This window comes from Callorhinus ursinus, unplaced genomic scaffold (genome assembly GCF_003265705.2).
Source record: "Callorhinus ursinus isolate GAN/ISIS: 27379988/994484 unplaced genomic scaffold, GSC_fseal_2.0 scaffold31, whole genome shotgun sequence".
In the NCBI taxonomy this organism is placed as follows: Eukaryota; Metazoa; Chordata; class Mammalia; order Carnivora; family Otariidae; genus Callorhinus; species Callorhinus ursinus.
In genome coordinates this window covers 9838688-9863615 of record NW_027397093.1, presented here as the reverse complement: position 1 = coordinate 9863615, position 24928 = coordinate 9838688, and the positions used below count along the sequence as shown (strand labels likewise).

General features: G+C 43.5%; 1 protein-coding gene across 1 annotated transcript in view; it reads left to right on the top strand.

Moving 5' to 3' along the window:
• Positions 1 to 24928, top strand: part of LRMDA (leucine rich melanocyte differentiation associated) — a 1074443-nt gene that overhangs the window by 567445 nt on the left and 482070 nt on the right. Inside the window, exons 5-6 of the mRNA XM_073878762.1 lie at positions 7764 to 7892; positions 19509 to 19646. Coding sequence (XP_073734863.1) covers positions 7764 to 7892; positions 19509 to 19646 — 267 coding nt within the window. The remainder of the gene's footprint in view (positions 1 to 7763; positions 7893 to 19508; positions 19647 to 24928) is intronic.

The window sequence follows — 24928 nt, the reverse complement described above, 5'->3', positions numbered from 1 at the left end:
AGATGACTTAATTTTCATGCATGAGATTATATATGCATTATAACTTTAGGTACTTAAATAGATGGCATGATAATTTTACTGGGTCAGTAGATATATGTCTATAATATCATTTTTAACTATGGCATGGTATTTCATTATACAGATATATTGAGCTTTCTGTAATCATCTATCATTGGGCATATAAGCATGTTTACATTGTTACTATAAATAATGCTATAGTGAATGTACTTAAACCATGAACACTTCTTTGATATTTATTGAATAAATTATTGGACTTGATGAAAGGTGATCATTTTTAAGACTTTTTTTTCTTTTTCTTTTTTTTTCCATTTCTAAGACTTTTAATATAAATTGCCATCCAGAAAGGGTATAACAGTTTCACTCTTCCATTAGTGTTGTGTTGGTCTGTTACTTCAACAAGACTGTGCTAACATTTAAGGAAACAATGTATTTGCTAGTTAAATAAAAATATCTGGTTTAATTTGAATGTTTTAGATTCCCAATGAAGATGAAATATTACCCCACCTTTCCATTATTGACCATATACATTCCTTGTGTATTTTCTTTCCATGTCTTTTGTTTTTCTCTTAGGACTTTCAGCTTTCCCTTAATGCTTTTCAAAAGCTCTTTTAATATTAAGGATGTTAAATCTTAGATTGTTAGAGAGATTGCAAAGGTTTTCCCCAATTTACATCTGCCTTTTTTTTTTCTTCAAATAGGTAGTTTGGGGTAGTTGGGCTTTAAATCTATATTCAGGTCTTTACATTAAATAATGGGAAGTTTCGTCTTGTTGGGCTGAAACAACAGGATCATTTTGGATCCTACTGTATCTTCTTGAATAGCTTTCTTGGGTCTTGAACTCCATAAATGTGATGAACATGTCCTTAATGAAGTCATTGGCAAAAAAGAGGAACAAAGTCCCCAGAACCTTTCCCCAGAGCAAGCTGGGCCATTAATTGGTATTCTTCACGTATATTTTTGAACCAGTTATGACTCTACCTAAAGTTGTCATTTTCTAGCTCATTTTTTGCTCTCATGTCACAAGGATATCATTGGAATCATTTCAAAGCCTTTTTGAAATATGGATACAATATATATCTTTATTCCTAGTCAACTGTCCACATTAATAGCTGGTCTCGCAGAACTTTTTCTTAACGTACAGAAACTGCCTGTTTGATACTCAATGCTATATTAAGTTTGTATGTCTATATCTCCTGTTTCATTTTACAAAGGATTTGAACTAGCTTATTTAGAACTAATAAAAAAAAACACAAAAAAACAACATATAGAAAAATAAAATATAAATGTTGTAAAAAAAAAAATAAGCCTCAACTGTGAAGTTAGAAAGCAGATATAGAAACTATGGGGTGTTACCTTTTTACATCTGAGTCACAGTTTATCTCTGAGCTTCCTGGTAGTAAAAGTAAAAAGGGTAACATGACCAGAAACATGATTTACATTGTCCTAAGGCAAACAAATACCAGTTCCTGACTGGAATATCATAAGTCTATGAGTTTATGAATCCAAAGTGTGAGGAATCTTATTTCCCTTTTCAAATAACTGCAACTGTGGTACCCAGTTCTGGGCTTCTAGCACCTTACACATTCTCCATAATTCTTTAGGGATCATATGTAACAGTTTTCTTAGTATTATTTAGGTATGGTGCGTGACGGCCTCAGACTTGAACCTACTTAGAGTTAACAAACACCTAGTCAACTACCTTGGATTTTTGGCTGGTCTTAGACTCTTATGCTAGGTGTTGAATTGTATTCTGTGCAGCTCAGGAATCTTCCATCCTGACAGGGAACTTGATAGGGCTTTGGGGTGACTTTGACAAATTCCATATGATATACGGTTGTATGGTGTCAGTATACACTGCCTACATAGCCATGAGCCTCTTTTGCATTCATCTGTTTCAGACATGTTCATCCCCTATTAATATACTTACCAAGCAGACTAGCTGATTTATATTATTAGTTGGACATCTAGCCCTGGCTCAGTGACCTGAGTGACAGAAAAATATGTAGAAAATATATAGATCCAACTGTACATGTAGTACTGTCTAGTAATATACTGTAGTATATACTATATAATATATAATATGCTATCTCTAGTAATATACTATAGATATATATAACCATTTACGTGGGCTATAAAAAGAATTTTATGACAGAAAGAAAGAATATCTCTCATGTGGTTGGATTAATGGTATTTTCTAAGATGCTGCCACTGGGCCAGTTTCTGGGATGTAAGCAGTCATATCACAGTTGTCCCTTTCTTTTATCTTCTTTCATGCGCTGCATATGACTCTTTGTTGCCTGTCCTGTCCTCATAGCTTTGGTCATGGCCTCTGTTGGTCAGTCAGTCTGCGCCCATTTCCCAAGGACCTGCTGTGTGCCAGGCTCCGCCCTTGGCATCGCAGGGCTCATAAGAGAGGTACGAGAGTTGGTGTTCTGCTCTCAAGGGTGATATTTAAGTTATTTAACAGATACACTGATCAGTCAGAAAGATCCTGGCTGGAGCAGGGTCCTTAGAGGCTCCATGCTGTGGGGGGCATTAACCACTTAGTTGCTGGGTTGACTCCAAGGAGGGGCCAGGGTAACAGGAGGAGCACTCAGGATACTCAGAGCTGCAATTATTTCCAAGTGGTAAAGAAGTATTTAAATAGGGGCGCCTGCGTGGTTCATTCAGTTGAGTATCTGCGTTTGGCTCAGGTCATGATCCCAGGGTCCGGGGATCGAGCCCCGCATTGGGCTCCCTGCTCCGCGGGAAGCCCGCTTCTCCCTCTCCCACTCCCCCTGCTCGTGTTCCCTCTCTCGCTGTGTCTCTCTCTGTCAAAGAAATAAATAAAATGTTCATTTTTTAAAAAAGAAGCGATTAAATAGTTTAATAACCAGTTCTGGTGTCTGGGTGCAGACTCACTGGATGTCACTTCTGCCTGGTCATAGATGCTGGCCTCAGGGTGAATAGAGGGAGGTATTCTGGACTCTGAAGGAACGGGAAAATGTAGGGCTTGCCCTCCTAGTTCCTGGGGGTTGCCCTGAGGCGTGCTCTTTGCCCTGCCCTTGGGATCCTACTGTCAGCTTTTCTCTGAGCAGCTCATAGGCTCTGGGCTGAGCAGTAGTCAGTTGGCAAAGGGGTATTGAGCCCTCACTGTGCATTTGACAACTTTCCAGGTATTATGGAGGTTCCTTGAGATTCCTTTTTGTTAGGGCCCGGGCAGATGGAAGTCATGCTGAAAGACCATTAACAGAGCAGGCTCTGGCCATTCCTGGCAGGTCTACAGGACTAGTCAGCGTGGTGAATGGCAGACAGACAGAGTAGGTCCTCTCGAATTTCCACATCCTCCCCATTTTATCAGTTATAAAAATATGGATATGGGTACCTGGATAGATATGGTACAGTGGGTAGGTAAAGATATTAGTTCACATCTTATTTTCTTAATTGGTTTGAGAACATCCTGACCTTTGGTTCTGGGTTTGAGGCCAGCTATGGTTTCACAGAGACATTTCTTCTTAGGGTCTGTGGTTAACTGTGTCCGCAATCCTTGCCTGTGTCATGCTAGGCAGAAGCGTCATCCTTGGAATAGGCTGAGAGCTGAGAAAAGAGGGATCTAATTTTTACCACAGCTTATACCCCAGGAATAAGACTGGCAGTTCTTGAATGGAGGGAGTTGTCCTGGAGGTGTCCTCTGGTGATTTTTCTGGCTGGGCTTTTGCTGGGTAAAGGGCAGGAAGGGGTTCATATGGTTTAGTAGTTCATCTATCCCAAAGCTACCGGCTCTGCTTTGGTCCTGGCCCTCCTCCTTCCCCATTCTGACAAGTGGCTAACTTTTGGGAATAGAATGGAGGCCACTGAGTGTGAGCCCACCCAGGAGCAGAAGAGTTTGGGGTTCAAGCAGCCACCCCTTTGTGGGGCCTGCTGCCCTTCCTGAGGCCCCTCCTTAGCAGCTCACAACCACAGGCCTATCTTGGAAGGGCTGTGGCAGCCTGGTTAGTGCCGCTGTTTTTATAAGCTAATGAGGGCAGAGTGTGAGCCACGGGCAATGATGCTGGGATATTAACTGTGACAGGAAGCTTGATCATAATTATCTTAACGAGGATAGGGTTAATTACAGTGGAAACTTAAAAGTTCTCTCTGTTTGAATCCGCTAGAGCTGAATGCATTGTGATGTTTTGTTATTTTGATATGACTTTGGAAAAGGCACTGGGACTCTCCCAGCAGCCACAGCGGCTCCTGGGGGAGCCCAGCGTGAGAGCCCTGTGTGTGAGGTAACCTAGATGGTACCTGTGGGTGAGATCAGGGGCAGCTTTCCTGCTGGGGAAGTGGGAGGCAGGCAGCCTGCGATGGGCTTCCAAGGTGCTTATTACATTCCCCCCCCCCCCCCCCCCCCCTCCCAGGACAAACCACCTGCCACAGGGCAAACCGCACACACCCGGGTCTGCCTCCCTGCCCTTGGCGTCTCTTTACTCGGCTGGGAGGACCTCTCTCCAGCTCCCTGTGCCAAGCTAGTGGGTGAAGCCTTGCCCTCCCGCTCCAAGCCCCTGTCCACGGCAGACAGGTCTGCCTTGCCTCCCCAGCCCAGCCCAGCCCGGCCCTCAAACGTCTATCTGCAGACTGCAAACCAGGCTGGGGAGGAGTAACTCTCAAGTGACAGTCACCCCCTGTACCAGAGCTCTTAGGTCTGGGGTGCACTTTGCTGTCCACACAGAAGGTGACAGCAGAGAAACTGCAGACCCGTCATCTTTCCTTGTAGCTGCCCCATTAAACAGCATGGATCTGTGTGGATCCTTAAAGCCTTGTTTGTCTTGTCATTTTATTTAATGACCACACACCTCTTTGTACAGGCATCTTGTATATAGGGCTGTGAACGCAAAGATTGATGCAAATAATTTCTTTCCTCTACTCCTTCCATGAAAACAGCAATAACCATAACAACAGAAGTCAGATTTTTAAAAAGCAAAAAATAAAGCATCCCCCAGGTACGTGTTCATTGGCCTCTGCATGCCAGCCAAGCCCCAGAAATCCTGTCCTCTCCAGTTTTACCCTTCACTACCCTGTCTCCTGTCCCCAGTCCCTCAGCTCTGAATTTAGCTGATTAAATCACCAAGTGCACACTACACTGATGACATGAAGACAGGGATTTATTAATTAGCAACCGCCCACATAACACGATTCTCTTTTAACTGAGCAGCTAATAACATTACATGGCAAAAAGAGTCTTAACAACCAGACAGGTGACAGGGGATTTGAGCCTCAACTTGCCTGGCTCTTCTGTGAAGTCTCACTCAGAATGGAACTCTGCCCCAGAGGCTGCCCCTGAGAAAGGCGGCTCTGTGGGCACTCCCTCTGGTGTTCTCCACTTTGTCCCTCTTCATGCTGTGTCATTTTGTGTTTTGCCTCCCCCAAAGCACTCTTGGAAGGGAACTTTCTTTTGCTTGCCAGTTGCCAACCATTTGCTGATTCTCATGATAAGAGTATTATATTTGCATAACATAACTCGGGAACAATGTGTATTTGGATGCTGCCTTTGACCAGAGCCCAACTGATGTTTGTGCACAAAGGACTTATTAGCCATCCATAAGGCGCCCTGAAGGGAGGTGGCCTTAACTCCCCTTGTGGTAAACAGGGCCTCTTCATCCTGAAAAGCACTTTCGGATCATCACTCATTAACCCCCATGGAGGAAGGAACTTCAGGAAAAGTCGAAGTTTCCCTGCAGAAGCCAGACTGGCTGCACACCTTGGCATATTTGTTCATCTGTCCACCCCCTGCATCCAGAACATACCCACCCACCCCCCCACACACACTAATACACCCTCTAAGGTCACAGCTACCAGAAAAATCAATGAATGAAAGGAGGAAGGAAAAGAAAGGAACCAGCATTTGCTAGTGACACGTTAGTCTTTTGCTTGTATTCTTTAAGATCCTGTGAGCTGGAAGCCACACAGAACGAACGAGGGAGCTCAGCTGGGTTATTGATGTGCCCAAATTCATACTTCAAAGTAAATGGTAGAGTTGAGGTAAAGTCCCAGAGTCCCAAGTTCCATGTGTGTGAGTTGTGTTTTGCCTCCCTGATACATGAGGAAGAAATGAAACACAATAACCCCATTGACCCTTACCCTCAAATGTTAAGCGGTATCACCTTCCTACTGTGGAGCAGGTAGTGCTGGTCTTAGGAGTTAGGGGTGGTCAGGGTGCTGGGCGGTGGGGTGGGGTGGGGTGGGGCCTGGGGGTGAATCAGGCAGGAATGGAACCTGCTGAGGGAGCTCTGGGCACGGTGGAGTCCGGGGGTTCAGCGACTCACAGCGCACATTACACCTCCCTGGCATTGACTCCCTATTTTGGAGTCGGTTGGGCAGAGGTCCCACAAGGGAGATGCAGCTGTCCGGAGAGAGCCTTGGTGCTAAAGTTCACACTCACATCAGTTGTGCAGGCGCTGCACACACAAGCAGGCGGGTCTGTAATGGACATGCTATCAGTAAATGAATGAATAGTGTAGACAACATCTCCCTGATTCGTCACATTTTATAGAATAGCCAGGAGATCCCGTGTGAGTCCGCCCTCTGGTCGACTCGTAGCTCAGCTGTCAGCCTGTGCAAGCTCAGCACGACTCTAGGGTCTGGCAGGTGAACGAGCTGGGAGTATGTGCGTCTGTGGAAGTCCCTCCACCGGGCGGCTTTCCTCAATGAACGTCTGTGAGCGGCCCGGAGAGCACATGCGCACAACTGCCCCTCACCGCCGTCACCCCCGGCCCCCCTCAACACTCCTGAGCCCATAACGTTAAGAGTTAACTTTCAGCTAAGTGTAAAAACAAGGCAATTTTTTCCCTTTCTGGTACTTTTTTTTCCCCCTGAGCCGGTGCTTAATTCTTTCAGATGCTTGATTATTTACTGCCTTGACATCTACATTGCTGCCATTCCACGCTTCTTTCAAAAATAAAGTGAGAAATCCACTTTCCATAAATTAAAACCGTAACTTCAAGTCAGGAGTATTGAAACAGAAATTCCCCCAACTCCTTCCTTAAATCACCGCCCCCCCCCACCTCAACGAAAACAAAAAAAGAAAAATCATGAAAGAAAAAGAGCGCTCTCCGACTGGAGTGATCATGTTCTACTGCAGATGCCTTGCCTTCTGGGGGCAGCCACAGGGACACTGGGCAGAAGCAAATTAAGTGATTAGTAAAGAAAAGAGGCGGGGCGGGGGGGAAGTCAAAGGCAGCAAAAGGAGAGAAAAGAAGCCTTCCTTGCCTTTGCCCGGACTGTGCAGAGGAGAACCGCTAAGAAATGATACTTGAAGTTATATTTATTATTGTAAGAGGGGTATGATATTTCTGGGCAGGAATGATGGATGACAACTTAAATTTGTGTCCAGGGAATGAAGGTGAACTGTGACAGAGTTATTTATCTTGGGAATGGAGGTTAGGGTCAGCCAAGGCTGGGTGCCTGAAGGCACAAGACATTGACAAATTTATCCTGCAGGCCGTATCTGAAGCCCTTTGTTTTGGATCCTGGCTACTCACTAAGTGACCCTCATCCTTCATGTTGGCAATGCGTGAAGGATGCGGTGAGTGCGAGCGGCCCCCTCTCCCCCTCCACCCCCACCCCAGCTCCTGCTACTAATTCTTGTCATTCACTTTGCTGACAGGCACCAAGCCCAAACTATTCCCAGTCCTGAAAGGGAAGGTTAAAATATTTATTTCGGCTCATAATGGCCTCCCTGATTTAGTGCAGGATCATTTTTCCTGTTGCCTTTGTCATTGCAGGTCACTGGAAGGACTGAGCGCGTTCAGGAGCCTGGAGGAACTCATCTTGGACAACAATCTGCTCGGGAACGACCTCGTGTTGCCAGGGTTACCCAGGCTTCATACCTTAACCCTCAACAAGAACCAGATATCCTTGGCTCCTCCCGCTGCCTCCACTCCCCACCCTGCCCCGCAGTGGTCCCCGGCGGCACACCCCCCCCCCCGCCCCCGCCCCACACAAATACCTGCGAAATGTCAAATGAGTTTTATGTGTCAGCTAAATTAAAGTATGTGAAATGCAGTCCATGGGCAGACAAAGCGTTCTGTCTTCTGGCACTCGGGACACTTCAGAGTAATTTATTATAGGTCATTCATAAATGAAATGCACCATTATATCTTCCTGTTGCTCCATTTTAGTGTAGAGATCTAAGTTATGGCTGTGAAGAAATCTTTTTAATAGATAAAAATAGAGAAAGAAAATAATGTCACTGCTGCCGAGAAGGCAGAGCCGGGTTCTGTTGGCTTGGGCTTGTGTGGGAGGGCGACCTCTGGTGGAGAGTACGGAGTGGTGCCTCTAAGCGAACTTGGCCTTCACGGAGGCTTCTGGAAGGCTCTGGTACAGGCTCAGGGAACAGGTCTGGCAAAGGAGCGGGGGAAGGGGCAAAGATGTGAGATATGTGGGAAGCCCAGGCGTAGCTCTGCCCTCCGTGGTGTTTACCGTACTGCGGTGATGAGAGAGGTCTAACAGCTGAATTTCTGTTGCGTGCCTTCTCCTTAAGTCGGTGAGGACCTGGCCAGCCTGGGATGAGGCTCAGGGGGATGAACTGTTCTGGATTCTATAGAGAGGCTGAGAATGGAATTGGAAGCTTTCTGCAGCATTAGGCACCTAGCTCCTCTGTACAGTTTTGGGTCTCCCTGCTGCCACAGTGTGAGCTGAGAGGCAGGGAGTGTTGTCCGTTTTGTAAACTCCTGTATCCTTCACACCTAGAATAATGCCTGGTATGGAGCCGAGGTTCAGTGAATGTGTGACGAATGAATGAATGAATGAGTGAATGAATGAATGATTATCATCTGCTGTTCTTTATTGAGCACTCCTGTGGTCAGGCATGGTGCTGGGTAATAAATGTTAAGCATATTATTTTTTTATTTTTACCAAAACCTGGCAGAAAGGTGTCCACTTACCTGAATGAGGAAAGAGGTGAAGTATAGACCCACAGCCAGACATTGAGCAGAATGCTAGGTCCCGGATTTAGTCTCAATGTGGCTGCATCCAAAATTCTTTCCATTCTCCTGTGTTGCCTCAGACTTGAAGTACAATCACCTTGTTTTATTAGTGAAACATTTCAGACATAGAGTAGTTTAATCACTTGTTCATGTTCACATAGTAAGTTAGAAGTGAAAAAGAGATCAGGGCATTTTCCCTAGAGAGTGAAATAAAACATATATATATATATATATATATATATATATATATATATATATATAACATTTATCATGCATGCATATGTCTGCTTTAAGAATGCTAGGCCAGATCATTTATTAGCCTCTGCTTATATTTCAAGTCATAAGACAGTATTTTCCTTATGAGGTAAAATATGCTACCGTGGCCATTATAAATTGGCACTTTAATAGAAGTAGAAGAAGAGGGCCTACAAGTAAATATCAGTCTTTTTCATAATGCAGTACTGATGGATTTTTTTTTTCCTCTCCTATCCTTTGGTCAACCAAGTTTCCTAGTCCTTATTCTAAATATTATTACAGTCAGTGTGTCTTATGGCTCCCTTTACTGTCTTAGGTGATTAATTGGATGATATTCTCAAATCAATCAAGAACAGAAGGATTATTAGAATAGAACTGGATGATAAGTTTCCTTCTTTGGGCCCCAGTACTTATATCCTGTGTCCCACACTGTTGTAAAGTGTTAGCCTTTGGACTGGGTTCAGGAGTCAGCTTAATCATGTTTAGCTATGTGGCTGTGGACAGGTCAGCCTCTGAAAGCGTCTGTTTCTCATTTTGTATGTATGTGTGACATCATGGCTTTCACTTGCCTATTAGGAGAACTGGTGAAAAAGAAAAAAGGAATGTATGAAAGCCTTATTTGAACGTTGGACTCAAAGTGCCATGATAATGTGAGCAACACGGTTTCTGCATGGCTGAAAACCAGCTGCCTCTGCCCTGGGATGTTGTCAAGTTGACAATACAAGAAACGGTGCCATGAGAAGGACTTCCCAAATAGCCCAGACACCAACCAACAAGGACTTTGTCTGGCAAATGCTGGACAAATGCTAATCCCAAACTCAATTCCTCTTCTCCCTCAGCAACTTCCTGGCCAGGTCTCTGTCGCATTAACTGGCGCATACTAAGAAATGTAAGCTCATTTCAGCACAAGCCTGAGAAAAACAATTAAAGAGGAGCACGCCAACTGTGAAAGAACATCATTTCACATAATCCTAGTTTGCAGGTGAACTCGTGGGTGGTTTTTTTAATCAACCTGTGATTTGTATAATAATCAATCAATGAAAAGTATTTGTTGGATACCTAAGTGTCCAAAATAGGTAGCTTATAGTATTACTTTCCTCTGTTACTGCTGACATTTGAGGAGACATTGAGTAAATATTGATGTAAATATTGATAATTGACAGGATACCTGATTAGTCTCATCAGGTTAGACTAATAAGTAAGATTCATGCTTCATGTGAATTTCCAAAGCATTGTTGTCTCCCATTTTAGAGGGCTCGTTTTCATAACAGGCACTGAATATGCTGAAAATGCACAGGAATCCATTCTGGATTTTTTTTTTTAAGATTCCACATAAAAGAGAGATCATATGGTATTTGGTATTTGTTTTTCTCTGACTTATGTCACTTAGCATAATGCCCTCAAGTTTCATCCATGTTGTGGCAAATGACAAGATTTTATTCTTTATTATGGCTAAATTATATACACATATATGCAATTATAGAAATTATATACATATATACATGGCTAATTATATACAATAGATTGTATATAATTGTGTATGTATATATACACACACACACACACACACACACATATATATATTTATATACACAAAAGATGTTGAGCATCTTTTCATGTGTCTGTCGGCTACCTGTATATCCTCTTTGGAAAAATGTCTATTCAGATCTTTTGCCTATTTTTAAATCAGATTGTTTTTTGCTATTGAATTATGTGAGCTTTTCCTTTATTTTATTTTTATTATTATTCTTTTTTGAGAGAGAGAGAAAGAGAGCAATAGCAGAGGGGGGGGGCGGAGGGAGAGGGTGAGAGAGAATCCTCAAGCCGATTCCCCACTGGGTGTGGAGCCCGATGCAGGGCTTGATCTCACAACCCTGAGATCATGACCTGAGCCAAAATCAGAAATCAACTGACTTAACTGACTGAGCCACCCAGGTGCCCCAGTTTTTCATATATTTTAGAAATTCCTTTTCAATTATATGATTTGCAGTCATTTCCTCCCATTCAGTAGATTGCCTTTTCATTTTTTAAATGGTTTCCTTTACTGTGTAGGAAGGGTCTCATTTTTTTCCTTTAAGTTTTTATTTAAATTCCAGCTAGTTAACATACAGTGCAATCTTACTTTCAGGTGTAGAATTTAGTGATTCATCACAACACTCGGTGCTCATCACAAGTGCACTCCTTAACCCCCATCACCTGTTTCACCCATCCCCCCCCTGCCCACCTCCCCTCTGGTAACCCTCCATTTGTTCTCTATAGTTAAGGGTCTGTTTCTTGGTTTGCCTCTCTTTTTTTTCCCTCCATGTTCGTTTGTTGTTTTTTTTTTTTTTTTTTAAAGATTTTATTTATTTATTTGACAGAGAGAGACATAGCGAGAGAGGGAACACGAGCAGGGGGAGTGGGAGAGGGAGAAGCAGGCTCCCCGCTGAGCAGGGAGCCTGATGTGGGGCTCGATCCCAGGACCCTGGGATCATGACCTGAGCCGAAGGCAGACGCTTAATGACTGAGCCTCTCAGGCGCCCCCCCATTTGTTTTGTTTCTTAAATTCCACATATGAGTGAGATCATATGCTATTTGTCTGTCTTTGACTGACTTCGCTTAGCATAGTAGTCTCAAGCTCCCTCCACGTTGTTGCAAATGGCAAGATTTCATTCTTTTTGACGGCTGAGTAATATTCCATTGTATATATGTTTCTCATTTTTAAAGGAATAAATTGGGCTGGAGGATGGTTGTATTCTCAGTGTTGCTATCACTAGAGATTAGCAGGATTCTTGGCTCTACAGAGCTGAGGGATTTTCTTTGTCTTTGGTTGAAGCCTTTTCCCTTTGCTTCCTCAGCCTCTCCAATCTGTAGTGGTAATGCTGAGGGAGAAATGATAGTGGTAGGGGAGGAACTGAAGCAGAAGGCAATGTGTAGCTGTAAAACTGGTCAGGTATATTACTGTGCTGTTGGAAAGTACTTTATTACCAGTAGATAAAATAAGATACTTAATTGGCTCTTTCAGGATGCAGCATGATTTCTCTCTCCTCTGGTCTTCTGGTGTGATCATGAGGATTGGCTTATTTTCCCCACGTACTTAACCCAGAAGTCAGAGAATGAAAGCCAGGTAAAAGCAGGAGTAACACCATATGGCATTCTCTTAACCTAATATTTCTGACTCCACATTTTCAGCCCACTGACTCTCCTATTGTCTTGTGAAAGTACTGCAGACTCTTTCAACAGTTACTCTGTTCCAAACTGCTATTGCTACTCCATGAAATGCCCTGGATTTGGGCTCTATCAGCCTTGCTGCATAATAACCTACTTCAAAAGTTAGTGGCTTAAAACAACAACTGTGTTATTTGTTAACAATTCTGAATGTCAGCTATTTGGGCAGGGCTCAACTGGATGGTTCTTCTGTGGATCTTGCTTTGGGTCCTTAGACAGCCACGGTTATCTGGAGGCCTGGCTGGGATTGGATGGTCCGAGATGGCCTCACTCATATGTCTGGAAGGTGGTCCTGGTTGTTGGCTGAACAACATGCCTCCAGTAGGATAGCACAGGACTCTCCACATAGGGCAGGGGTTCCAAGAGCAAAGCCCAAATGTACAAATACTTTTCAAGCCCTATTTGCATCTTGGGTGTTGCTGCCCTAGGGCCAAAGCCAGTCACATACCAAATGTAGAGCCAGTATGATAGGGGACTATACAGGTGTGTATACAAAGAGGCATGCCTCGTTCCTATAACAATCCTACACATGGACCTTGATGTCTCCTTAAGAATTCATTTCCTATTTGTAATAAAGAGAGACCTAGAATCAAGTTAACTGTTGACCTTCTACAAAGGTAAGTATTAGGACTTTCTTAGAAATTGAATCTTATTTTAAATATATCAGAAAGCTTCCTATTAAATGGGGTTCTACCTGAAGTCCTTTTGTAAAGTTTGGTTTGGTTTTAATTTTTGGTGTTTTTGTTTTTTGTTTTTTGTTTTTGCATATGTAGAGTTTTCCATTTTGGTTTTACTCTCAATTAGGCATATCCATCCAATGCTCTGTTACTGGGCCCTGTGAACGTGGATTATGGGCTGCTTTTATCCTTTGGAAAGAGGTCGTGTCATATAGTGGTTGACAGCAGGCTCTGAAGCCAGGCTTCCTGGGCTTGTATCCTGGCTCTGCCCCTGGCTGCGTGTCTGTGGGCTAGTGACTTAGCATCTCAACGCTTTGCTTTCCTCTGCAAAATTGGGACAATAATGGTATCCACCCCATCAGTGGTTGTGAGGGTTTTTCTAATTTCTATCTAATGGTCATTCTTATTATCCTAGAGAATTATGTAAGCTTACTTGATTTTACTTGGGCCACATTATAACCGAGGCCAGAGTATAGACTTAGAATGCTTCTTTGACTTCTATAATTTAATGTTATCTTCCTATCATTCTGTGAGTTGAGTACCACTGGTGAACACTCTGATTTTTTTTTTTTTTAAGATTTTATTTATTTGACAGAGACACAGCGAGAGAGGGAACACAAGCAGGGGGAGCGGGAGAGGGAGAAGCAGGCTTCCCGCGGAGCAGGGAGCCCGACCCGGGGCTCAATCCCAAGACCCCAGGATCATGACCCGAGCTGAAGGCAGACACTTAACGACTGAGCCACCCAGGTGCCCCAGTACTCTGATTCTTTATGAAAAAACTGGGAGAGTATGAACTTTTTGAAGTCACTGAGGGCTCAGTCTAGAACCCAGGCATGTTAATTCTAAACCCCAGACCCTGAAACCCAAGGGTTTCAGTGCATGAGAAAAGGAACCAAGATGCAGGAGGGGAGTCATCTGCCTGTGCATGCCCCACCCCCTGCCCCTCCCGTGCCAGGCCTGCTCCCAGCTGCTGGTGGAGCTCATGAAAGGGATTTCAGAGCCCAAACCCAGCATTTGGCAAATTTCTTCTCAGCCTACCCATGCCACACTTCCAGGCTGCATACCTCCTACTTGACCTCCCATCTTTGTTCTGCTGGCCCTTTGTTCCACTTCTGTTCAGCTCTCAGTGCTGGTGTCTTGTCCTCAGGTACGTTAAAGCCTGGACTTCCCATGTTACTTCTTCATCTCTGGGTTTGTAGCTTATCTTACTCTTCTTCCTTTGGTTCATTTATACTGGCCTGGTAGTCACTGGCCATGGAGTTGACCTTATCTCTTCCAACGCTCATATTCTCTCTCTCTCTCTCTCTCATACATAAACACCCACGTGCATACACACACTATCCTTGGCTCTTCTCCAGTAGGGTTGGGTACTTGGTAATGGTCTCAGCTATATCATGTCTGAATACCCAACCCCAAATAACAGAATACCTGAGATGTCAGGAAAATATAGATACTTTGCACAATCAAATGATTCTCCCCCATTCTCCCTTTCTGGGTGGGTGGGGGAAAGGTGAGAAGCTGACTTCATTTTACATCACACTTAATTCCTTCATTCTCTCCTGTCTACCTGTTTGCTTCAGCACATATATGAAGAGACAGTATGTGTTGTCATACCAACAGGAAGAATGGATAGTGTGACGTGTTGTGCAGCTGGGCTGTGGTGAGGAGACCAGTGAGCTGAGCTTAAGGCCACACGAGATTTCCCACAGCAATTTAATGTTTTACTCAGGCAATTCTCTGTGCCTTGTCTGAGTCCTCAGTTTCTTTATCTGTAAAATGGGTGATAGACACTTAAGAGTATTGTTGACAGATTTAAATGGCATAATGTATATATGGGACGTAACTTTGTTAATACCCAAAGCCTTTACAACTTCTTGGTACATTTTACTGCAAGCAGAAGTCTCATTGCTTTAAATGAATAAGCCCAAATTGGAAGTAACTGAGTATAGCACACAGCTGGGTGATAGTACCTATGGTCTCCCACAAAAGCATATAGGACTCCTCATATTTCAGTATTTTAAATTCCTTTTTGTGTTAGGAAATCATGAGTCACTTGTCTCCTAGAAATGCAATTTCTTTAGAACCTCAGACTGAATCTAGACTCTTCCATTTACTGACTAAGTGACTTTTGACCCCCATTTCCTAAATTATTGTTTGGATGCGATATTTCTGATGTGTCTGTGAATCAAAATGAGAATATATTGTGCAGAATGTGTAGTTAGTATTCAGAAATCCTATATTAGGATAAGCACTGGTTGGAACCCTCCCAGGTGGTATGGGTGCTGCCATTTGACCTGGACCTGAGCACAGAGGGAGGGTTCATGCCCATTTTCACCTGGGAAACAGCTTCAGACCTGTGCCACTGGACATGACACCAGAAGACTCCCCTCCTCCTTCCTGCTCCAGACTTTCAAGGCAAGATGTTGCTTTGATCTTGGGCCCTCTGCAAAAAGGCCCTCTCCCTTGGCAAGTGAACCTATGACATCTGGACTCGGCAATGGCAACTTTCTGGAGACAACACTGAGAAAAAATATAAATGTTAAGTACTCTAGAGAAGACTTGATGAGGGAAGCCAGGTGTATGCTAGAATCCAGCTGAAGAAAGTTGAAACTGTGCCAGATAGCTTCGCATTTTAGAAATGGAGGGGAAAATGTCACCTTTAGGAGCATCCCCGAAAGTATCTCTACTGCCCTGGTCTTTGTGAGTCAGGGACATCAAGTTCCTGCTGCTGATTGCCTCTGTTTCATTTTCTATGCAAGAATGCGACAAAATTCTAACTTAGAGCTCCCAACCAGGCAAGGCAGGGCTGTGTTTGTTCTTGCTGACCCGGGAGACCAAGAAACCAATTAAAACTCCTTCCTGTCTTTTATCCTCTGGTGGTGGTATCAACGTAGTGATGAAGTTCTGGTCCAGAGCATCCACGGAGTAGGGGCTAGTGATTTCTGACTAGTGTGGATTTGGGCGAGACCACTTACCTTAGTCCAGGTGATCTTTAGCAGGTACTTGAAAGACCTGAAGAAGGAGGGTAGCTTCTGCCACTCAAAATACCCTAAAAGAGGCAGGCTCCTTTCCTTGAGTTCATTGACACATGATGGCTGAAGCTTCTTGAGGACTGTAGACCTTTTGCCCAGGAATTTTCCATCACCAAGACATTTGGATGAGTCCACATTTCCACAACCTCCAGCTCAGGGGCAGATCCAGATTTTGTTGGGTATGAAACTTACATAATTTGGGGATACCCTCTTAAAGGCAAAGACTACTTTATTATGAATGCAAAATTAGGCTTGAAGATGAATGTTTATTTGGAATTTATTTGGAGTTGACAACACAAATATAAAAATATTTGGAAAAGTAACAATTTTTTTTTATACTGGACATGCTTATATAAAAATATTTTTCCTGTTTTTCTGCCAATTCTTTTATAACTTTATTATGTAATTATATAAATTATACACTATACACACACACACACTTTAGTGGAGAGAGACAGTGATCTTAACTGACGGCAGTTTAACCTACTTTTGCAAATTTTACAAAAACATATGACCCTGTGACTGTATTATCCCTGCAAGGGCCCTGTGTAAGCAAGGAGCCCTCACACATGAGCTTTATTAGCTCCCTGATAAGTTTACATATGAAGCCTGCTTCCCTGGACAGTGGCATGGGACGTTGCCCATCACTGCTCATTTAATGTTGAGAAATAACTGGGATTTCAGTCCAGCTCAGTTGCCCCATATTTCCTCAACTTAAAAATCTTGCGAGTTTTGAGTTCCATTCCTTCACATTCCCACCTTCATATAGTAGATGAAAAATAACCAAAGTTTAAGGAGTTTGTCCCTACAAGAGCAGTAGGTTTTGGTTGGACTTCTTCATCCACAGTAGAAAGGGCTTCCCCTAGGTTCTCTAGGGCCATTGTCTACATAAATAATTTGAATCACCCCAGGTCAATACGTCAGCACCATTTTGGCAGCCCACTGTCTCACAGTCCCTTGGAAGAAACACTGCGCCAGCCAGTGGGAGTGATCAGCTTGTCTGGCTGCCCCCCGGGCACTAGGGCCTGGACAGCCTGATAGGCATGAGTCCTGCTGCTCCTTGGAACATCTGATGGATCCCCTGTGAGGGGTGGAGGGTTGGAGCAATCCCTGAAGGGGAGAAATCAGGACTGGGACTGAGGCCTGATGCAGGTCCAAGTCCAGGCATGGGGTTCCCCAGTTGAATGACACTTTGGTCGCTGGTGATTCCTGGATACCAGACAGAGACTTAAGACATTTTGAGGAAGTCACTCCAAAGCATAGGGCCCCATGAGGTGCCTTTGCCAAAGTCTAAGGGCAGCGCTAACAGCCACCCTTTTTCTAACGTAGCAATGACTGAGAAGCATACAGAGTTAGAACCTGCTGGAAAAGCCAAGTTTTCCCTGAAATTGTTCATTTTCATTTTAATTGGTTTTATTTAAATGATTTTCTTAAAGAGTTTGATGATTGAACTGTATTTTAAACAGTACTAAGTATGTTTTGCCTTTGGTGATGAAATGCTTTATTGTTTTGACTCCTGGCCTCTCACCCATGTGTCCTTCCCACCTTCCCAGCCCGGTAGCACCTTCTCTCTTGTCTTCTCCATGTGCTCCTGTTTCTATCCCCCTCACTCCAGTGGTCCACTGTGGTTATTCCTGGATGTTATTTGTTCAAGATCTGAAGGACTGATAACTTCCATGTCCGTTGTCCGGCCTTGTTTAGGAAATGGGAAAGGTGTTGGCAAATTGAAGCCCTTGGTGGATGAGCAGCTCTGCCCCCCTTGCACTGCTGTTTCCCTCTCTTGCTGACGCTGTCCCTCTCCTTGTCTCTGTCTGACACCCACAGGATAGCGCTTGTTCTCGCATAGGATGTTCTCAGAGCCTGTTTATGAAGAAGGCTCAACAGAACTTAGTGTGGAGAATATAAGATTTAAGGAAGACGTGTGAGTTTCATCTATCTGAAGGGTCGTCGTGTGGAGGAGAAGATGCCTTATTCTTTGAGACCCCAAGCTGTTAAACTGGGTCAGTGGGAAGGAATTTGTGGAAAGCTCAGTCCCAGGGGAAAGTCTCTTTCTTATGGTTGTCTGTGATAGAATGAGCTACTTTTTGGTGACCCCTAAGCGCATACAGTAGGGAATGGATTCTGACATTGTTTGGATTTGGTGTTCAACTGACAAGTTAAAATGAAATGTAAGGAAATGGGGGTAACATACCATGGTTAGATAACATCCTGATAGAGTAAGGGCATGCCTTTTCTTTGGTTTTACCTTCCTCTCCCAAGCCAAGTAGACCGCACTCCTAGACACTGTATTCCGAGTGTTTGACTCTTATATGCAGCATTCACTCTTATATGCTTAGGCCCTTTTTGCTCTGCTGTTACTCCCTGGCAAAGACCCCATTCCATCTGCTGATATTGGCTGACACCTCTCTTCCATAAGTTTCTGGTAGTCATGGCCTCCGCTGATGATCTGTCTAGTCATCACCTTGCCTAGGGCTTAGTTCTTCTGCATGTAGCTCAAGCCAGGAGTCCATATGTATTGATGTGACAGCTAGGTTGTCATTAAGTCCTTATCAATACCTGTAACTGAATCTATGATTCTTGACTTATTTGGTTTGTGGGGGGGGGTCTCAATGTTTGCCTTGATCGACCAGTGGATCCCACTGAGGGAATGAATCATGGCATAATCCCCCCACCATGCCCTTCCTTGGAATTTTCTCTTTCATTCTCTCCTTCATAGAATATTAGTTTCACAACAGATTCTCATCCTCAAATATATTTTGACCTGCCTGGCTTGACTAAATAACTTACTCCATTTGTCTTCTCCTAGCTTTGTTTTCCTTTTCCCCTAATTCAGTACTTTATTGTCACCAGTGAGGCTGCTGAGCAATGCTTAGCTCCACCCCAGGTCCTTAGATCATAACAGGATGCCAATCCCTGCTTGCATCCATGCCATTCCTGTATGTTTTAATGATAAATTGCCTCCTAAAGGAGAAGAGGGGAATCTATTTTTTAATGAGGGCATTGTAAATAATTTCTTGCTTTCATAACTAAAAAAAAAAAAAACCAAACCAGTTTTATGGATTTACAAATACCCCATGGAAAGAACCATATAGGAAAAAAAAAAGTGTGACAAACACTTAAGTTCATTCTCTCTCAAGTGATTTGGATTCAGTCTTACCTGCCCAGAGAAGAGTTGGGCTGTGTCCCCAGCAGGAGTGAAAAACTAGCCATGCCGGATACCTCACAGCTAAGTGGATTTCAACCCTCCCACATGTCACCTCCTGGGAGCAGACTGGACTTGTCAGGTGTTGTGCTGTGCCTGCCAGTTATAGTCTACGTTCCTTACAAGGCCTTTTGTCTCCCTGGACCCAAATCCTTAACCTTTGTCACATCACTGACTTGGAGTGTCTTCTTGATCACCTGGCAGAAGTGACACCAGCGTTGGAGTACCTCAGCCTGCTGGGTAATGTGGCCTGTCCCAACGAGCTGGTCAGCTTAGAAAAGGATGAGGAAGACTACAAGAGATACAGGTGAGTACTGAGGGGTTGGAACACAGTGGGAAAGGGAAAAAGAGCATCTTTTGGGGGGATGATATTATGGGATGCATAGTAGGTGTTTGGTAAGTATCAGTGGACTTCCCGTGGTAATACTAAACTTTAACTTTTTGGTAACCGATAGCCATGGTTTCCCTTCATCAAGGTTACAGGAACCAAGAAACATGAAAAGCTGCTAGGCGGTCTAGGGCGGGGATTGACCAATTTTTTTGTAAACAGCTTGGTAATCAATATTTTCAGGCTTTGAAGGTCATCTGGTCTATGTCACAACTCTTCAACTCTGCTGTTACAGTGCAGAAGTAGCCATAAACAATTTGTAAATGAATAAGCATGGCTATGTTTGTTTCTTTTTAAAGATTTTATTTATTTATTTGACAGAGACAGAGAGAGAGCCGGCTGAGGGGCAGGCAGAGAGAGAAGCAGACTCCCTGTTGTGCAGAGAGCCCGACGTGGGGCTTGATCCCAGGACCCTGATATCATGACCTGAGCTCAAGGCTGATGCTTAACCGACTGAGCCACCCGGGTGCCCCAGCTGTGGTTCAGTAAAACTTTACTTACAAAAACAAGGAGTAGGCCACATTTGACCCATGGCCTATATTTTGTTTATCCCTACTCTGTGTTGTAAGATTCTCCTGTGGTCAGCCTCAGAGTTGCCTTTTAGAGAGAGAGCACTTCCCACTAAAGTTAGGAAGCTTATGTAGGATCCTGAGAGGAAGTCCCTGAAGGTCTGTAACTTTGTTCCCTAAAGCTATGCCTCGCTGTCCACCATCCGCATGCTTTGATGGGCTCTAAGGAGAAATGCTTTTCTTCCCCTTCTCTGCTACTAAACCATCTCCTTTGAAATATCTGACCCAAACTCACCTCTCTTAGGGAGTCTCCTTCATCTTACCCATTTTACTAAACTCATTTTATATTTTCTTTCTTCATTTTGAATTCTGTGTGCCCTCATTCTCGATTTTTGTTTTGCATATATTTTTAGGTGATCTTTTCAGGTGTGTAACCTCTCTCTTCCTTCTGATATAAGCTCTCATTAACATCCTACCTGAATCAGTGTGGGAAGGGGAGAGGAAAGAAGGATGGAAATGTAAGGCAGGTAAGGCCACTGGACAATAAATTTGGAAGGATTGGGGAAAGAAGATAATTGTTTGAAAGAAACTGGTTCTCTTGGGACTCCTGTAAAAATTTGTGGTGACCCATGGAGGAATGAAGTCAGGAGAGTTCATGTTGTTTAAAACAAAGCTGTTAGAAGTACTGAAGGCTATTGAACATTGTATCTTTTTAAAATACATACACATAGACACATAAAGCTACATCAGGAATTCTGTTATGTTTCCTTCTTGGGAAGCATTGTGTACCTTTAACCTAATTTTCTAGATTTCTTGGTTAATGTTGTAGGGGTCTGAGACTATTTTTAAACCATCTTAGAATAAAACTCTAACCCTACTTTTAGAAAAATGTAGTAAGTCTTTCTCCAGTATGAAGATTTTCATTTGGATGTGATCCTGTAGGTTTGAATGTCAATTCTGTTAGGAGAAATATGATTAATATCCAGCAGGTGAAGAGTTACACATTTCTAAATCAACCCTGTAGGTTGCTTAATCACTTAGAACTTAATCTGCTTCTTTAACACTCTTATCAACTCTGAAGCATTTAACAGCCTGATTTCCGATATGAAGGGGTCTCTTAAAACATATTTTATCTTCTTGCAGCAATTTACAAGATGTGTCTTGAAACTGTCAAACAAGTCCAAGAAAGTTCTTTCAGTCAACATTTTTAGTAAGCCAAGCGCGATTTAGGAAATTCTGATTTGTTTTCTGGCTTTTTTCTTAAGATTTCTGTGTTTAATTCTTTTTAAAAAAGAGTTATTTATTTTAACAGAGAGAGCACACACAAGCAGGGAGAGGGGCAGAGAGAGAGGGGGAGAGAGAGAATCTCAAGCAGACTCCCCACTTAGTGGGGAGCCTGATGCAAGGCTCGATCCCTTGACTCTGATATCACGACCTGAGCTGAAATCAAGAGTTGGATACTTAACTGACTGAACCACCCAGGCGCCCCATGTGTTTAATTCTTTAAAATAGCTCAATAAATTTTATGTATGTATGTATATGCCTGCCCATGTCCTATATATGTGTGTGTTTTTATGTATGTGTGTGTCGGCACACACACTGACACATATGTTCGTTCATTCATTCATGGAGCTGTATGTCAGCCAAACTGTAGGCACATTTTTGTTGTCTTTGTTTTCCTAGAATGAGAGAAGTGGAATGATGAAAATCTTCAATTGCATCATATTTTATTCAGTCTCAAATAGAAGACTTAGAAGGTTGCAAAAGGAAAAAAGCTAATACTATCTTTTTTTGTTATTATGACTGTTCACATCAGTAAAAATACTAAGACCCATCAGAAGATCTGAGGTGGGGCTCCGCTTTAAAATGGGGAGGATAGTCTAGATCAGTGACCCTTCACCAAGGCTGAACTCCTGACTCATCCGAAGCATTCTGATTAACTTAGTGGCAAATGCAACAAAAAAGTCAGTAGGTAATTTGGATGCTCACTTGACTATTGGACTAAGTAGTGTTGAAAATCTCTGTTGGCTATAGCCTTCTGAGATACTCTGCCTCCACGCTGTTACAGTTCTTCCTTTACTCTCTCGTGCCATTTTATGTACTCCATCTTGTATATATCTCTCTCACTACTTTATATATGTCGATATCCAGAGAATGGCTTCCAGTAGGTAAGGCTGTGTCTTCTTGCTCTTTGAAGACTCTTCAATATCTAAAGTAACAGTGGCCTTGGAATAGGGGTCAGATAAGTGTTCACTGCAGGCAGCTTGAAAATTGCTTTCTTCTGAGAAGCTGAGCGCTTAGAGAGAGATGTATGGCCCTCTGGGCATCTCAGATGCCTACTTTCTATTTGGAATCCGATCCATTTGATGTCCACAAACACGGTTAACAAGCAAGGGACTATCCTTCAGACTCAATCCAAGTGCTGGTCATTGGGTCCTGATCCTTCAGGGAGGGTTTGGTTCTAGAGGAGTGATTTATCTCTTGGGCTGGTGCTGGTGCCCACTAAGCCTGACCTCACTACTCCAGATCTGTTGGGGTTGAGGGATAGGCCTGGGAAGGTTGTTTGTTCATGCACATATGGCAAAGCTGCCATGAGCAGCTGGATCCTAAGGGCCACACACAGCTGAAATCACATCTAGTCAAAATTACCCTAGAAAATCCATAAGTCACCCACAACAATGGGAAGATGCTCATGCTCCGAGAGAAATAAGAACTAAGAACACTGGAAGGAACATTAAATGTGTGCCCATCCGGTTACACGTTCACTGCATGGCTTATGACGGTTGAGTGGAATGGTAGCCTATTCTCTAGCAATTCTAAATTTTTTATTTGTTTTATTTTTTATTTTTTATTTCTTTTTGATGGGCACTCTCACCCTTATATTTGAATGAGATAAATGTATATATAATGTAGTTCTGTTCTCTGGTCTGTAAGCGGCTCTGCTTTGTTCATCTTGGAGTTTGTGCTTCATTTGCCCCTAAGAAATTTTACGGTTTTACAATAAGACTTTTGAATCCAGAGTTCTAGTGTTTGGGTTTCTACAAAGCAATGCAGCCACCTTCTTTTTTTTCCTTTTGGTAAAATATTTTCCTGGCCCTCCATCCACAAAGCATGAGGTCTGCCTTCCTCCTAGCTGTTACCCGGAGCCTGATAGTAGGGCCTCTATGTAAATTTATGTGACATATTCACTAGAAAATTGCTTAAAAAATGAATGATATTTCTACAGTTTACTGTTTTTCACTTTAAGTACATTTTCTGACAATATGTCTTCTATTAATCATTTAAGCAATAGTAGGAGCCTTAAAGGAGTGTATTCAGAAGCAAGAACCCATGGCTCATTTAGTGCTGTCTGAAAAAATTTCTTATTGATTGGCATCCTCTGTGGTTATGTGATGTAATATTTATAATATGTCACCCAGCCATACATCAAAACAAGTACGTCTGTTTCATTTCTGTGGGAGGTGTTGATTTCAGAGAGGTCAGCCCACTTTTAGGTCGCGTTGTGGCCAACCACTGGAGCAGAAGTGAGGAAGTGACTAGATTTATGGAGTTATTGGAAATGGCTTCATAGATGCTTCACTTTCTGCCGATGCCTTCCTCCCATCCCCCAAGTCAACCCTCCTCCTTCCTTCCTTACCCCCTGTGCACACGGTTGGGTTTTCCTGGCACGTATCCCCGTAGTAAAACGGGCTCATTAAATCTGTATGTGAGCATGAACATACTACTGAGTTGTTGAGCGGTGCCCTGGTCCTGCTGGGGCAGGAGCGAACCAGGCTTGGATTTTTTTCTTTGCCATTCATCATGGTTCATGGCTGAGAAATGTCCATTGCCATGTTATTACAGGAGCTTAAACCTGCCCATGCTTTTCTGTGTGTACACACCATGCAACTATTTTGGGATGCATGTTGAATGAAGGTGAATGTGATAACAAGCAGCCTTCAGGATTTGGGTGGGAAGAGAGTGGTGTGGCAGGGCTTGGTTGGCTTGGGAGGCCACCATCCTGCTAAGAAACCACTTGGGGCCTCCTGTGGACTTCAACACTAGCCAAACAATGAGTCAAGTGTGGGAGACCTGGGTGCCCAGAATGGTCTGCTTCTTGTCTTCCTTCGCAATTCTTTTCTTTCTCCTTCCTGCAGGAAAGACAACAGAATGAAAGTCAACAATACTCAAAGAGCTAGACCTGGCTTGTCAAATAAGAGATTTGGTCCTCATGTCTCTCAGCTGTACTTCTGTCACGAAACCCTCTGCCATTCACCCCCTCCTGCCACTCCAGTCGCTTCTTGGCCTCTCCTTCTTCCCACCTCCTCAGTAGGCCCCTCTGTATTTCTTACAACTTTAAATTATTTAAAACGTGACACCCTTTCTTTGTTCCCTCACAGAGAGCAGCCCGAGGCCTGCCCAGTGTCTGCAGCACTCAGCCAAAGGGAAGGAGGGAGGGACCCTCCGCAGTCTGCTGGCCATCCTGGGCTGCCACCATTTCCCAGCCAAACAGACGCTGTAAAACTTGTGGCTTCCATAACCCAGCTAGCGTTCTCCAGCTAATCTACAATCTGGGCTTTGAAGATCACAAGAAAGCAAAGGTCACGACCCAGAGATCAAAGTGACAGAAGCCCACAGAGTAATTGCTGGTTGCCCTCTGTAGAGGGCCTTGCTCTGTCCTGTGGGTGTATTGTTTGCACGGAGACTTCAAAC